Source organism: Pleurodeles waltl, chromosome 1_2, assembly GCF_031143425.1.
Source record: "Pleurodeles waltl isolate 20211129_DDA chromosome 1_2, aPleWal1.hap1.20221129, whole genome shotgun sequence".
NCBI classification, from domain to species: Eukaryota; Metazoa; Chordata; class Amphibia; order Caudata; family Salamandridae; genus Pleurodeles; species Pleurodeles waltl.
Window position 1 is genome coordinate 415394298 of NC_090437.1, and position 16408 is coordinate 415410705.

The window sequence follows — 16408 nt, forward strand, 5'->3', positions numbered from 1 at the left end:
ATCATATTTATACAATTGCTTTTATTTGGATGAATCCAGTGAATTCAGCACTACAGTTTAATAATAAACCACTACCTTGTAAAAAGCTGGATGTCGGACAAATTAATAACAATTAAAGATGTATTAATTTAGAGGTACCTTTTTAAACACAATCACTGCTGAGAGAAATACTATTATGTTTCCAGCACCTGTGATGTTAATATTTGACAGGATAAAAACTGGGGTTGATGAAATTGCCTCAGACACCTTCTAATATATATTTGCCTTCATAATTTTCAAGGAAAGGAAAAGGTTTTCTGACAAAGTGGGAGAAAACAGGTGGCTGAGCTGTCAAGAATAACATTTGAAACATTGTGATCCAATGTACATGATCATTTATCTAAGATTAAACTAGACATAAATTTTAATTTTATCCAATGGAATTTGATTTACAGATATAGTTAGGCTTGTAAAAACATGATAGGCTCTGTGATTTTTAATTTACTCTGGGTTGCTCCATTTTGCACCGATGTATATGGAAGGATGGATTTCATTCTCCACCAGACAGTTCCGCAGTCACCATTACTGTCTGTGCTCCACGTTGTTCCTATACATTTAAAATGGTTAGGAGGGAGCTATCTCAGGCTTTTGAGATGGCTAAAACACTGATTTTTAGACAATGGAGTAGCTCTTTGACTCTTAATATTGAGAACTGGATTACATCACTTAGATTTTCTTTGTAGACACTAAAATACAATAAACACCTGAGAAACAATAAGGGGATTAATATGACTGACATGGAAAGTCTTTAGTGACATATTTGTGAAAAAAAAATTGAATACTTTTTACAACACTTTTTGTTGATTTCAGATGAGAGAATAGTGTACAGTAGTTGTGCAACATAGTCTCAAGTAATACACTTTATGTAATGAGCTTAATATCAGCCAGAGACATTTCTTCTAAATATAATATAGTACTTGGTGACAATCCCACTAAATGCCCATTAGTCTATGGTATTTTTGCAAGCATTGTTATGAGATACTTAGCATAAATTCTAATACCCTAGGATTCAGACTTTAAAGGGTGCCGTAAATAACACTTAGGGGGTTATTACAACTTTGGAGGAGGTGTTAATCCGTCCCAAAAGTGACGGTAAAGTGACGGATATACCACCACCCGTATTACGAGTCCATTATATCCTATGGAACTCGTAATATGGCTGGTGGTATATCCGTCACTTTACCGTCACTTTTGGGACGGATTAACACCTCCTCCAAAGTTGTAATAACCCCCTTAATATGAATTACACCCTTAGAAATGGAGTATAACATGCTGATGTTGGTGCCTTCCACATCACAATGAGTGTGACACAGTAATTAACAGATCTTTTCTGCATTTCTGCCAGGTTTGTCCTACCCAAATTTATCATGGGTAAAAGCTGAGAAAGTAGTCTTTCCTGCACCCAGTAACTAGCAGGTGCAATAGGCATCACACAACTTGTAATATTGATCCCTGTGTGGCACTAAGATTCAAAGTATACACATTTGACAGTGTACGTTGCCTCACTTAATATGTTGTTAGACTATGAATTATATATTGTATGATGTGATATTTAAATGCAAATATGTGAAACTCGATGAGCAGTTGGGCATTGAGTCAGTAGAAAGTATCAAGCCTGGGATTCTACAAGACGTATGCAACGTCCCACTTAAGATGACGGTGTATTTAGCTACTATACTACTGTACAAGAGGCAATCTCAAGTATAAGAGCGAGGGGAGGAAAGGTATTAATAGGAAGTATTTCTTCTAGCTTGATACTCAGGAGGGCCTGAATGTGTTTCACACAAAGATGCCCAAATAAAAGTACTCCATATAAAAAGATCTAGTCCCTTTTGGATGCATATTGAAATGTTTATACTTTGTTTTTATATTTATATTTTGTCTCTTCATAGATTTCAAGCTATGGTAGTCAACTTTGTTTGGGTAAGGGAAAAACAAACACTGGTTAGGATTAATATGCAGTTGCCACCTGAGGGGCATGGGTTAGTGGGTGGGGCAACCGTACCTGACATAACACAATATTATCAGGCAGCATAGCTTAGGTATATAGTCAAAAGGGAGCATCCAGAAATGGAGAAGCAGTAATGTTTCATACATCAAACAATTGCAGACATGCATACGGGAGGGATTCTATACTTGCAGAGAGGAAATAGGGTATGGGGGCTGGATTCCTCCCTGGTGACAAGGGCAGGGGCTCACAATGGTTCCTTCACCACTGACACATGCTGGGGAACGATAACTTCTCCCCAGGCGAGGGGCTTGGGACTCTGTATTGCTTCCACCACTTAAAATAGCTAGTGAACCTCATGTGCCAGATGACATAATTTCTTTGATCATAGCATTTTTCAGGTAATCTATTAAATATATATAATATATTAATGCCTACTTCATTTTAATAAAATCAATATTAATCTGTTAATGACAAAGTTTTTAAATCAGGAGTGTATGAATAAACCTTTTACCTTTTTCCTTTTAATCTTGTTTGTTGGGTGTTTGCATCATCCTGTTGTATGCACCTAATCATCCCGGGTGGACCCTATTGAATATGACTAACTGATGTTTTTTTTAAGCTGTTTCTTCACCTGGGTTTCCCCAATGTATTTTCTGGGTGGACCCCACAAACATTTACTAACTGGTGTTTTGCTGGAGCGGGCCTTCCAGTGGGTGTGTCCTTCCTCCAATCTACTTACTTGCACAAATGTTCCATTACTTTGTGTAGGAGGCTGGCTATTTAGTGTACAACTACAAGGAGGCTGGCTATGTAGCGTACAAAAACAATGTGTACTGTGCAGAAAGTCCGAGCAACCCCACATTGGTTTACAGAGGTAAAAGCTAGACCACCTAATGCTTTAATTTTTGTGGTAGCTTGGTCAAGAAGATAGGCCAATCTTGGAGAAGTGCTAAGCATTTGTTGTAATCACAGTATCAATGCATTTGGACACCCACCCAAAAGAATAACTAAAGACCAATTTACAAAAATACTTCTAACTTAAAAAAAAAAAAATTAAGACCAAGATCATTAAAGTCTGATAAGTACTTTTTAAGTTTCAAAGTTTAGCAAAAATAGTCTTTTTGAGCGTAAATATGCACCATAGCAATCAATGGGAGAACATTTTTAAAATGCATATAAAATCAGGAAATGCATTTACCAATGTCTCCGTCTGTTTTTAGGTCGAAGTCATCAAGGTGTCCTTTAGGCCAGATGGAGAAGTCCAGGTGGTTCAGGGTTCAAGTGGGAGCAGCTGCTGAAAGTCTTGGAGCTCGTGCAGGACAGGCGAGGGGGACCACCTGGAAATACACTGCACAGGAGGATTTCAAGGTGAGTCCAGTGGGTCCCATTGGACTGTAGAGGTCACAAGGGGTGGGTGACCCTTATAGCACAGGTAGTTCTTTGGTACAGGGGCCTGGGAGGCAGGGTGCAAAGCAGATATATCAGCCAAGAGCTGTGCGCAAAGGTGCTCTTGAAACCAGGGGGCAGGTCACTTGGAGGGAAGATTGCAGGTCAGCAGGGCTACTCTGGTAGGTAGTTCTTATGTGTAATGAAGTCCCTTGAATGAGGCTTGCTTCTGGTCCTCGGAGAGTCTGGAGTGGACTTTTGTTTCTGGGTGACAGACGCTGGGGGTCCAGTACCTCTGGCTGTTGTACGGTTTGGCCACTGGAGGTTGCAGTGTCACCAAACTTCGCAGACTTGCAGGGGTTGTCCTCCGGGTCCATGGAGTGGAATTTAGTCAGGCTGCTATGTCCAGTTCGTTGGTCAGCAGCTGGTCAGTGAACTGGACTTCACTGGTTTCTGTTTCTTGGTTACAAGGAGTGATGCCTTCACTCTGGGGGGAGGTCCTCTGCAATTTTCAGTAGGTTGGAGTCCTCTGGGGTTTTGTAGAGTCCGTCTGATATCCAGTCGACTCCCTCAGCGGCGATTGTTGAGTCCTGGGTGCAGAAGGCAGAGTTTGCTGTCTTTTTCTTGGTGAAGCAGGACTTCAGTTCCTTGAGCCTTGGGTCTTCTTTGTCGCTGGCCTTCTTGTGTCCATCGAATCTGATCTGCAGGCCTAGGGATGTCCAATATATACTGCATTACCTGCTAGTAGCTAATGGGCCATCTACCTTAGGGTGGCTACATCCACTATGTGACCACTTCCCTTGGGCAGTGGTCACATCCCTATACCTGATTGGCTCTTTTCCTACCATGTAAGATGAAGGAAAATTAAATGGACAGGTCACCTCGCCTGCAACACCTTGGGGGTGGTGCAGATTGGGGGTGGCCACTCCTCGTCTCTGTACAATCTCCCACCATTGCGCCTGCCAAAAGTTGGGGTGTGCAACTGGGGTGGCCATCTCCATGTAAACAGACTAAAGCCTCACTTTGAGAGGTCTGAAGTCAGCATGCTCCTGGTGACAGATGTGGGTGTGGAGGAGAAGATTGAACCTCTTCCTGACCTCCTTTCTGCACAAGAAAGTGATGGGTCAGCGGAGGGTGTCAATCTCTTTGACTCCTTGACCTCAGGCCAGCGAGGTGACTGTTACCAGTTGCTAGGACAGTTCTCCTCCCTGTTTTCTCTCACCCCTGGACTCACACATCTGACACGGGAGACAGTCCTAATGTAAAGAACAAAATTTACAGATTGTCAGACAGAGTGAATGCCAGCATCAAGGAGGAAGTGGCCAAGATGCTAGCTTTAGGGGTGACTGAAACCTCTAACAGTCTTTGGTCATCCCAGTGGTGTTGGTACCAAATGCTGCCCCACCGGGCGCCAAACCTGAACTTAGGTTCTGTGTGGACTACCAAAGTCTCACTTCCATCACCAAGACTGAAGCACACCCCATCCCTAGAGCTGATGAGCTCATTGACAGGCTAGGTACTGCCAAATTCCTCAGTACCTTTGATTTGACATCATGGTACTGGCAGATCCCCTTGACTGAGGGGGCAAAAGAGAGGTCAGCATTCTCAACCCCTGAGGAACATTACAAATTCCAGGTGATGTCCTTTGGATTGAAGAATGCCCCTGCTACCTTCCAATGGCTGGTTAACAGGGTCGTGGCTGGTAAAGAGGATTTCTGTGCCACCTACTTAGACGACATTGCAGTCTACAGTGCCAGCTGGGAGGAACACCTCCTTCACCTCCAAGAGGTGCTCCAGGCCCTGCAACAGGCAGGACTGACAATCAAGGCCAGTAAGTGCCAGATTGGGCAGGATTCTGTGGTGTACTTGGGACACCTGTTAAGTGGTGGCAAGGTGCAGCCCCTCCAGGCCAAGATTGAAACAATCATTGCTTGGCAATCACCTAAAACCCACACTCAAGTGAGAGCCTTTCTAGGCCTCACTGGTTACTACCGAAGATTTGTTAAGGAATATGGCACAGTTGTGGCCCCCTTAACTTAGCTGACTTCGAAAAAGCAGACCAGGTTGGTGAACTGGACAGAGGCTTGTCAGGAAGCCTTTGATTCCCTCAAGGAAGCCATTTGCACAGCACCTGTGCTCAGGGCCCCTGATTTCAGCTGTGAATTCATAGTGCAGACTGACGCTTCGGAGCATGGCATAGGGGCAGTATTAGCACAGCTGAATGAGGAGGGCCTAGACCAACCGGTAGCCTTCATTAGCAGTAGGTAACTTCCATGGGAACAGGAGTGGAGTCCCATTGAAAGAGAAGCATTTGCTGTGGTCTGGGCACTGAAGAAGCTGAGAACACATCTGTTTGGGACTCACTTCTGGGTTCAGACAGACCACAGGACCCTCAGATGGCCCATGAAGATGAGGGGTGAAAATCCTAAACTCTTGAGGTGGTCCATCTCCCTACAGGGAATGGACTTTATGGTGGGGCATCGCCTGGGGACTGACCACGCCAATGCTGATGGTCTCTCCAGATTCTTCTGCCTTAGTGATGAGAGTTCCCAACAGGTTAGGTAGCTCTCCCCACTTTCAGCTGAAGGGGACAGATGTTAGACCTCCTAGCCCTAGGATGGTCATCCCCCAACGTTTTTCCTGCCTCTCTCCATTTTTCTGACACTGTTTTGGCTGGTTTTAGGACTCTGCGCACTTTACCACTGCTGACCAGTGCTAAAGTGCATGTGCTCTCTCCCCTAAACATGGTAACATAGGTTCCTACCCAAGTGGCATATTTACTTATCTGTAAGTACTAACTAAATTGCACTACATGTGCCCAAGGACTGTTAATTAAATGCTACTAATGGGCCTGCAGCACTGATTGTGCCACTCGCATAAGTAGCCCCTTACCCATGTCACAGACCTGACATTGCAAGGCCTGTATGTGCTGTTTCACTGCCACTTCGACTTGGCATTTAAAACTACTTGTCAAGCCTTAAAATCCCCCTTTTCTTCATATAAGTCACCCCTAAAGTAGGCCCTAGGTGACCCATAAGACAGGGTGCCATGTATGTAAAATGCAGGACATGTACTTATGGGTTTTACATGTCTTGGTAATGGAAAACTCACAAAATTGTTTTCCACTATTGTGCTATGAGGCCTTCTCCTCACATAGACAAGCATTAGAATTGCCTTCATAAACTTGTAAGTGGTAGATTCTGATCTGGAAGGAGTAGCCCTGTCATGTTTAGTATGGCCAGAATGGTAATAGAAAATCCTGCTTATTGGTGAAGTTGGATTTATTTTTACTATTTTAGAAATGCCACTTTTAGAAAGTGGGCATTTCTCTGCACTTGTGCCTTCTGTGCCTTACAACCTGTCCGCAGTCTATGCCTGGTCTGTGCTGGTTGACAGCTTCCCTTGTGCATTCCACCCAGACAGCCATAAACACAGGACACTCAGTCACATCTGCTTTCATCTGCATACTGAATAAGTCTCCCTGGGAAGGAAGGGTGGAGGGGCTCACTCTTACATTTCAAAATCCAGTGGTCTGCCCTCACACAAAGGACTGATAACCCCCGCTTGGATCCTGGCAGACAGGACTGGGCTGAAAGGGGAAATTGTGCACTTCAAAACTACTCTTTGAACTTTCCCCCCACTACAAATGCATCTTTAGGTATGTAAGCTGGGTCTCTGACTCCACCAAATCAGACACTTCTGGATCTATACCTGAACTACGTCAGAGAAACTGCCTTTCTGTCCAAAGGACTCATCTGGACTGCTTTGCTGAGAAGGACTGCTGCCCTCCTTGTTGCCCTGCTACCTGCTGGCCTCTGACTGGGCTGGAAGAATGCTGCCTTCCCCCAAAAGGTGCTCTACAAGGGTTTGGATTGAGCTTGTCTTCTTTTCTGAAGTCTCAGGACCAGCATAAACTTAATCTACTAGCTTTTAGCGAGTTCTCTGACTTCAGTGACGCCAGTAACAAATTCAGCCACGCCAGCACCAATGTTGCAGCCTGCTCCAGCCCCGTGGACCTCGCTGCACACAATGACCGCGGCCTGCAATGCAAGTCCGACGTCACCGCAAGCTTAACTGCTTAGTCCCAAGTTACCAGAGGGTGGGCACAGAATAATCTGGATTGTGTTGTGATTTACCCTGACTAGGATTGTGGTCCCTACTTGGTCCGAACTAGAGATCTTAATTTCTAATAGATACCAAACAACCCAGGGTTGAGAGAGGCAATTATGTAGCTGTGAAACACGTACTGGCCAGTGTCCAGTACTTGCATTTGAAATGGCTGCTCTGTGCACTTACTATGTCCCAGGTTTGGCAAGGACACAGTAGGGGCATATTGCTCATGCACTTATGCCCACACATGCATTATAGTGCACCCTGCCTTAGGGCTGGAAGGAATGCCAGAGGGGTGGCTTACCTATATTGAATGCAGTGTGTAGTGGACAGGTCACACAGGTTGTGTGTCATGTAATATCTGCATTTTAGGTTTGCACCAGGACACTCAGCCTGCAAAGGTAGTGTAGGGTGCACTTAGATGCATGGTCCCTGAGGGTGGCCCAATCTGTGCTGCTGCCCTCAGGGGCTTACCCTTAGTACCCTATGCCCTGGGTACCCAAGTACAGGGATTTATTGTGGCAGCTAACGAACGGTGTTGCCAATTGTGCCAATGCATCACAACAATTTTGGGAAAGAGATCTGACCCAAGGAACCTGTTTAGGAGGGGACCTCAGCACTATAACTTTGAAACCACATCAAATACCAGGCACAAAGTGGAGGGCTTACCATGTCAAAAGAGGCCCTTTCTAGCATTTTGATGTTGCTTTCCACACAGAAACTTCTCCTGTCTTATTTATGCTCTCACTTGCAATATCACTTTCTAGAGAGGTAATTTTATATCTACCAAGTCTCCTCCACCACCAAAAGGGATCAACAAGTTCCTCTTAGCAACCTTACCTCACTGCTGTCCAACAACAGCCATTAAATTCACTACCACGCAAATCTGTACGCAACGTTCAAGTGTTCTAATCTTAGTTATTTACAGTCTTCAATTAACTGATCCCCTTCAAAATCTCTTCTTGCTCCCAAAGTACAGACACATTCTACACAGACGTAAACAGTTTAAAAAATAATACCAGAATCCTTGGAAGAGACTGGGAAGAAAGTCAATAACAGGCTCCAACTTCAACAACATTCTAGAATTTATATAGCTGTAATCAAGAAGAAAAATGTTTCTCTATTCTCACTGCATCTCTGTAAGAGCAGGTCCTTCAGAGGAATTACACAAGATTATCATCAAATTCCATGATTCAGAATGTAATGCAACACCTTCAGCAAAACTTACTGTCAAGAGCTCTTGATGTCCGATGCCAAAGCCAACAACCTGAAAATGTCCTTATCAGCAAATCTGACAGAGAATGTCCACCTTAACATTTTTTGCTGATAAAGCTACCCTCTGAGCAGCACCACAGGTGACTTTCTTTCACGCCACACTCTGCCAATAAAATTTGGGGAGTAATCAAGGCCAGTGGCAATGCCTGCTGTCTGGAGAACTAAGCCCGCCACAAATGTTCAAGAACATCCTCCTCTTCACCTCTGCTGCCTTCTCAGTCAGAGCCACCTTCAATGAATCCATAGTATCTGGAAAGAACCCCAGCTATCCCGAGATTTCCTTCATCAAACAGACCCTAAGGAAACATGGCAGACTCAACCAATATCCTACATAATGCTTGTGAGCAATGTCATTGAAAGTTCGGCCTTTACTAACATCTTTGCTTTCTGCAAAGAAAACAATTTATTCCTGGACCAACCAAACAGCATTACCCTCACAGCATCTCTAAGGGTTCACCACGTGGGAATATAAGAAGATCACTGAGGTCCCAAACAGAGTCACTGAGCTACTAGTGCCTAACCCCTTTTCTGTCTTTAACACAGTGAGTCACTCTACCCTACTTTAGAGGGTGGCATTTAAGGTAGCATCTTGGGCTACAGTTCCTCTCTCCCCACAGGCACCTTTAATCTCTACTTCACCTCGTCTGTTGGATACCTGACATTTTAAACATTTTCTCTTCAATCCATACCTCTGCCACCAACTGGAATTCCTTATATCATTCCATCATACATGATACAGCTACGTGCATTACACCTTATAGTTTGACTCCTGTTTGCTAGGAAAGTGACTGAAAACAGTGTACCACTGGACCGTATCAACTATGGAAATGGATACTACTCCACTTCCATTAGGCTTCATGAACTCGAACAACCACTTCAACAGAAGTGAGGAACCTGGGAATGATCATGTATTTCAACCTATTCTGTGCACTGCAAGAGACTTGTAAGTCCTGCAGACGTTACATCCCACATTTAGGATTTCCTTACAAGTCTCAGGCCACCTTTGCATTCATCCTCTCATGTCTAGTTTATGGTACTGGACTTTATTTCAGGGCCCCTCCCTACCTACCTACCTAGAATCCAGAATGCAGCCACGAGACAACTCCTGCATTTCCAAATGTATGGTATGACTTCAACTATTCAGGCCTGCATATTCTGCACTGCTTGCCTATGGTCAGACAAAAATCATTCAAGGATCTTTGTTATTTGCTCGAGGCTACTCATGTCGTAGAAGCTACCATACAAATAAAATACTGGTGATGCTGTCAATCAAAGACACATCTGCCCAGACTGGTCCCACTTTTGACAGTTCCTATATAAATGAATACACACAGTGGTACTTCCTTCTCTGTAAAGGCGGTCACCTTCAGAAACTCATTCCCAACAGAAATAAGAATCCTCCATGTCTACCTCGAATTCAGGAGAGCTGTAAAAACCTGTCTGTCCCCAAACAGATGATCTGATCATCACAGGTCAGACTGGAGAATGATCGTATGAATCTCAAGCCCATCTCAATTTTATATTGCTCTACCGCTCTCCATATACATGTGCCACAACAAGGCCACTACATCAGTACTAGAGCATTCATCTGAAACTCCATGCACAACACCCTCCACTTTCCACAAAGCACAATAATTAAAGTTGTCTCTCATCCAATATCTCAGAAGATGGGAAATATCTGCTTTGCAACAGTTATCTCCCACATTACTCTGCATCACTCCACGCTGAGTCACTGCCATATAACTGCCAAAAAACAATTGAAACATGCCTTCCACAGACCTGCTAACTCACATGGTGCCATTGTGTATCACACCATTTCAGCTCCCTTGACATGGTCACCCAATGAGGAGCCGAAATCACACGGGGACAGGAAAGATGAGTGAAAACCACTGTACAAAATGGCTTTCTGGCCTGTCTTTTCAGGCAGTAAGCAGCTGATGCTCATTAAGGGGTGTAAAACACTCAAGGACATTGGTGGCAGCCTCAATGACCCTTTGTATTGTGAAGAGGATTGAGGAAGGGTGTAGTGCGCTTGCTGGAGGGCTAAGTGCCTTTTTGGCAGCCCTCGGCATGAGGCCCTGTTCCCTCTAAGGACCTGCACAATACTCACATGGTGAAATTCACTACAAGTTGGCAGGCCTGCTTCTGTTATATTTCCATTGTTGACCATACCAACTAGTCACTTAATCATCCACCCAGAAGCAGTTTGGGGACTCGTCAGTTACACAAGGTGTTATACACTTCTACGATAAAATACAACAAAAATAAGCATGCTATTAGCAAATATAAGAGTAGTTAATTTGTTGATCTCAGAGAAATCTGAACTACTCATTGATTAGAGCATGACTGCCATCTTCAGAGATGCCCTACAATTGAAGAAGCTTCCCAATGGCTCGTTTTCCACCCGCTAATGCCTAACCCTAGAACTATGAGTACAACACAACTTTTCATTCAGACCTGCGAGTCCAACACAACGCTCTAATTAGACTTCATGTAGTCTATCATCCACAAAGTAACAACTCGGCCTTTATCTAAGAATACATTAGTCTCACAAGTGACCAATCAACACAAAATGGCAAAGTGATCTTTCTAGAAGATTTTAATCTGCACCAGGGCAACACAGATGATTCCTCATTCAACTAGCTTGCCATCTTCCTCTCCACAAACTAACTGGTACAACACAACCTCAAACCAACGTTCAAGAAAGGCTGCATACTTGATCTATTAATCTCCACGATTGACCTGCTCTCAGTTGACAAACCCACTGCCAACTCACATGGTGCCATTTTGTATCACACTATTTTGGCTCCCTTCACATGGTCACCTGGTGAGGTGCCAAAATTACACGGCCGTCTTCCTCTCCGCAAACTAACTGGTACAGACAACCTCAAACCAACACGCATGAAAGGCCCCATACTTGATCTAACAATCTCCAAGGATGACCTGCTCTCAGTTGACAAACCCACTGACTCAGTTGACAAACCCACTGCCAACTCACAAGGTGCCATTGCGTATCACACCATTTCAGCTCTCTTCACGTGGTCACCCAGTGAGTTGCCGAAATCACCCAGTGGCAGGAAAGACGAGTGACCACTTTTTTCTATTCCTTTCTTATTACAACTCACTCACACCATGAACAGACACTAACTAAAAGGAGTGACCTCCTGGTTTTGCAACATCAAGAACATCAACCTCAGCCAACTCAGCAAATCTGCAATGAAGGTACTTCCCCCATTAGTACTCACTCCCATATCAATGTCTCCACTGTCCACTGCTTCAACAATCTTTCTGATTTACTTGAGAAGGAAGCCCCACTTTAAAGCAAAAATAAAATACCATCATGACCTGCTACGTTGTTCAATAAGGCCCTATATGAGGAAAGAAAAACCTTGAGATCTCTATATAAGAAATGGAAACAGACACCTTCCACAACTTATCTGGAACAGCTCCACAATGCTACATCACTTTACCAAAAGCACATATTTATTTTGTGGGAAACCTTATCACTTCATATCCCTTCTTCACTCAGACAAGAATCGACCTAAACTATTCTTTGATCTGATAAAAACAGTCACCAGCCCTCCATGTCCACTTCCACGGAAGAGTTTGTATAATTTTTTATTCCAAAATGAAATCACTCCTATGTCAAGATGAGCATCCTATCACCACCACGGTTTGTAAAGCCGAGAACGTCTGAAAAACCTTGACATTATCAAGGATAACATCTTAATCAAAACATCGTGAAAACCAAACCCCCAAATCACTTTGTGGAACATATTCAGAGTAACATTTCTAAAGATCGTTACATTACAGTGCTCTCCTACTGGACAAAACTAGTAACTCTCTCTGTCAGCCAGGGACTTTTTCCTGATTCAATCAAAACTGACCAAGTCACACCACTTTTCAAAAACCTTCAGCAGATGCTGATGACCTCAATAACTTTCACCCTATCATCAACATGCCTTTTCTTAGAAAAATCATCAAAAGCTGTGTAGCGAAACAACTCACACAACACATGAAACATAATAACCTGGACAAAGTCCAATCTGGCTTAAATCAGGGATGCAGTACCGAAACAGCAGTGCTTCAGGTTGTCCATGATGCTCTTTGAGTCCTAGACTCAGGAAGCTCCTGCCTCCTTGTTTCGCTCGACCTGTTGTTAATCACCCTAGGCTTCTAAATGCACTAAGAAAATAGATAGGCACTTATGGTGTGGGTCTAAAATGGCTAGAATCCTTCCTCATGGGCAGACGACAAAGGATTTAAATTGACGACTGTCTAGCTTCACCAAAGGCTTCAATTGAGGAGTACCACAGGGCTTTAATCTTGCTCCTACTCTGTTCATACTTTATATCAAACCACTGGGAGTCCTATACCATCAGTATGAAGATGACACACAGCTCTACGAAATAGTCACATCCACAATTGACATCACCGATCTTGCCAACACTTTAAACTCTGTTCATGACAAGATCACCACTCACAACCTAAAAAGGCACCCTTCCAAAACCAAATTCCTACTTACCTCCTCTTTGAGTTCACCACCGCTGGTGGTAACATCCTCAACAGCAAACCCATCATTATTGACAGTGCCAAATCACTGGGAGTCACTCTGGATGAAAGGGGGCAAGCTTCAAACCCAAATCAACACTATGGCCAGGCATGTGTGATACCAACTACGTTTTCTTTGAGGAATTAGCTGCTACATTCCTGAGCAAGACCTGAATCCTTTTGCTCAATCACTGTTAGAATAGACTCTTTTGACAGGCTCCTCAAGACCCACCCAAGCATTCTGAAATCAGTTTTACACTCAGCTGCACTCCTCATCTATGGGGCGAAAAGAAACAACCATATCTCACCAAAGCTTGCCACTCTTTGCTGGCTCCCCATTGAAGCTAGGGCGCTTTATAAAACGGTCTGTATCACCCAAAAGAATTGATCCACTCCTCCCTACATAGCAAACAAATTAAAGCTTCCAGGGGGCACCAGTCAATTGTGAAATGCAGATGCTTTGTTCTTGCAGCCTCTGACCTTTACAAATGAATGACTCATGGCACAATCCTTCTCAGATAGTGTGACTAGAATATGGAACTCCTTACCCCAGAAAATACATACTACCACCGCCTCTCTGCTGATCTTCAAAAAAGAGCTGAAAGCTCTTTTGCTACAAATTCATTGCGACCAGTTGTGCCCTTGGACAACTTCCCCCAAGAGAATGTACCCAACGCTGAATCTAACTGCGCTACTCCTGTCTCACCTTACGAAACCCTGCTTCTACTAACACCTACCTCCCCTGATAATATGTATATAACGGTGCCTTTTTAAGGACCGAAACTAGCAAACATCCGTTTGTCTCGACCCTCCTCCTTGTATCCTTTGTAGTTACTGTAACTAGTAACTTTTTGTATCTTTGTATCTCTTTTAACAATACCTGTTTTATTGTAATGCGCTGTGATTCCTTTGGGTAATGTCCGCGCTATGGTCATGTCAGTATTCGACGTATGTTGTGAAACAATTGTTTTTACGTTTTTATATATATTTTTTACTGATCTTCACATGCTAGTTTTTTTTTTATTTATCTCCTTTGACAGTAGAATGTGCATGGAAAATAAACCAACAGATTTGCCTTTGTGTACTACACTGAAGACAATAAGACAGGGGCCTCTGGGCTGGTCAGCAGGAGACATTGGATGCCTACCGTATGTCCATATGTGAAAGGCCTTGTTCAGACCACCCATCTCCACAGTCCAAAAACCGATCATTTCAGAATGAGCTGTTCGAATGTGGATCCGGTCCGAGAGTAGCTTCATGAAGTCATTCATTTTGGCTGGCTTGATGTCATATGTGCGAAATTCGTAGAACTTGCTGTCTTCTTGCTGGGGTGCTGATGCAAATGGTGCACATAACTGGAAAAGAAAACATGTAATGGACAGAAGGAAGTTAAACAAAACTCAACAACTCAGAAGCTAATATTTCAAAAGCAGAATTCAGAATCAGTTTGACCTTGAATGTAAGGTTACCAGCATGCACACTTGTTATTTCCTACTCAAAGATTCAAATGGGCAGATTGTCTTTCTTCCTGTAAAAGAGTCGGTTATGGAGATTTATAAAATGAAGCCACGAGTGGAATGTTTCACTTTCGAATGCGTCATATGGAAGTTCAAGATGAAAGGTAAATTGTCACGGCATGGGTGTATACCCTGTAAAATTAGAAAGCAAGAATAAAAAATGCTTTATGTGCAGGCATACTAGTTACAACTATACAAACTTTACCCACTAAAAAAGAGGTAAGTTTTGTCACTGGTTTTATTCTGGGCACTGTTCTTAAGGGTCACTAAAGCATCTCCCTGAGTCTTGTCAGAGTGTTAAGTGGGTATGAAGGGACCAGCCAACTGCATGATCAGGGTACCTTTCCGCTTATGCTCCAGAAATGAATCGTAGGATTCTATACCACCTGCAGGTTACAAGGGGGATATGTTTGCAGTAATTTTCTCTAAACATCAGTGACAAATATGCTGATGCTGCCCAGGTAGCCCTTGTTCACGTGATCGATCTCTATTACGATTTTTGAGTTCTGGGTATTATATGGGACGCAGCATGGGGTTGGATCAGGGCATGGCCACAGGCAAGGCCCTACCCCGAAACCCCACAGGAGGTGAAGTCCCCATGAGTGGCCAACTGCCCACGAATCTCCTTCCCACTTTCTTCCTTTTTAAAAAAAATTCCCAATCCCACAGGACTCCAGTCAAAATCTCCTGTGAGCAAACTATGGTACCGGCTGAAGTATATATATATATTTATGGTGTATAGTGCCAAAACATGAGATTGTGCTGGAAAAAATAACTGAGGAACAAGTATATGGTAGAGAAGACTGAAATGGAGGTCACAACAGGTGCTAAACAAGCCAAGTATTTAGTAGACCTGGTTCTGATCTAAGCTTCAGCAGCTATGAAACCTAGGAGGTTGCAACAGTTGTCACTAGGTTATCCCACCAGCATTGACGTTAAGCTTGTTTTGCAGTGTGGCTTTGCAGGGTTCTTTTAACTCCTTGGATGTAGCCCTTTATTCTGAGAAGGGACGAGAATAGGGCACCTTTGGAGCTCTGAGTTTGCTGCAGAAGCAATTGCCATGCCCACTTTTTACTTTTTTCAGAGATAACAGGGTGAGGAATGCCTCTCCAATGGGGTGAGGAATAAGCTTATATGCTTTGCATCAACTGGAAAAAAATACCACCAAGGAGTCAAAGGGCCTGATTACGACCTTGGCAGATAGGCTGCTCGTCACAAAAGTGACAGATATCCCCAGTCGTTTTACAAGTTCCATAGGATATAATGGAACTTGTAATATGGTAGATGGGATATCCGTCACATCCGTCACATTTGTGACAGAGTAGCCTATCTGCCAAGGTCGTAATCAGGCCGAAAGTGTTTTAGTTTTATAGCAGAAAGGGAACTCAATTTTTAAGAATGATAACACTTTGGCAGATTTTTGTTAGCAATTATTATTAGTCAGTTTAATCAGATACTGAATGAATGAATGAATGAACGAGCCGAGTTGACCACGCTGAGATTGAACTTACGACCTGGAGGTTACACACACAAATCTCAGCAGTGAATGCTTTAACCCACAGAGCTTTATAATAACATT

At 43.4% G+C, this 16408-nt stretch overlaps 1 protein-coding gene across 1 annotated transcript in view; it reads right to left on the reverse strand.

The window, feature by feature from the left end:
• LOC138300734 (protein NipSnap homolog 3B-like) overlaps positions 1 to 16408 on the reverse strand; it is a 249951-nt gene that overhangs the window by 104967 nt on the left and 128576 nt on the right. Inside the window, exon 2 of the mRNA XM_069240447.1 lies at positions 14460 to 14667. Within this exon, the coding sequence (XP_069096548.1) occupies positions 14460 to 14667 (208 nt within the window). The remainder of the gene's footprint in view (positions 1 to 14459; positions 14668 to 16408) is intronic.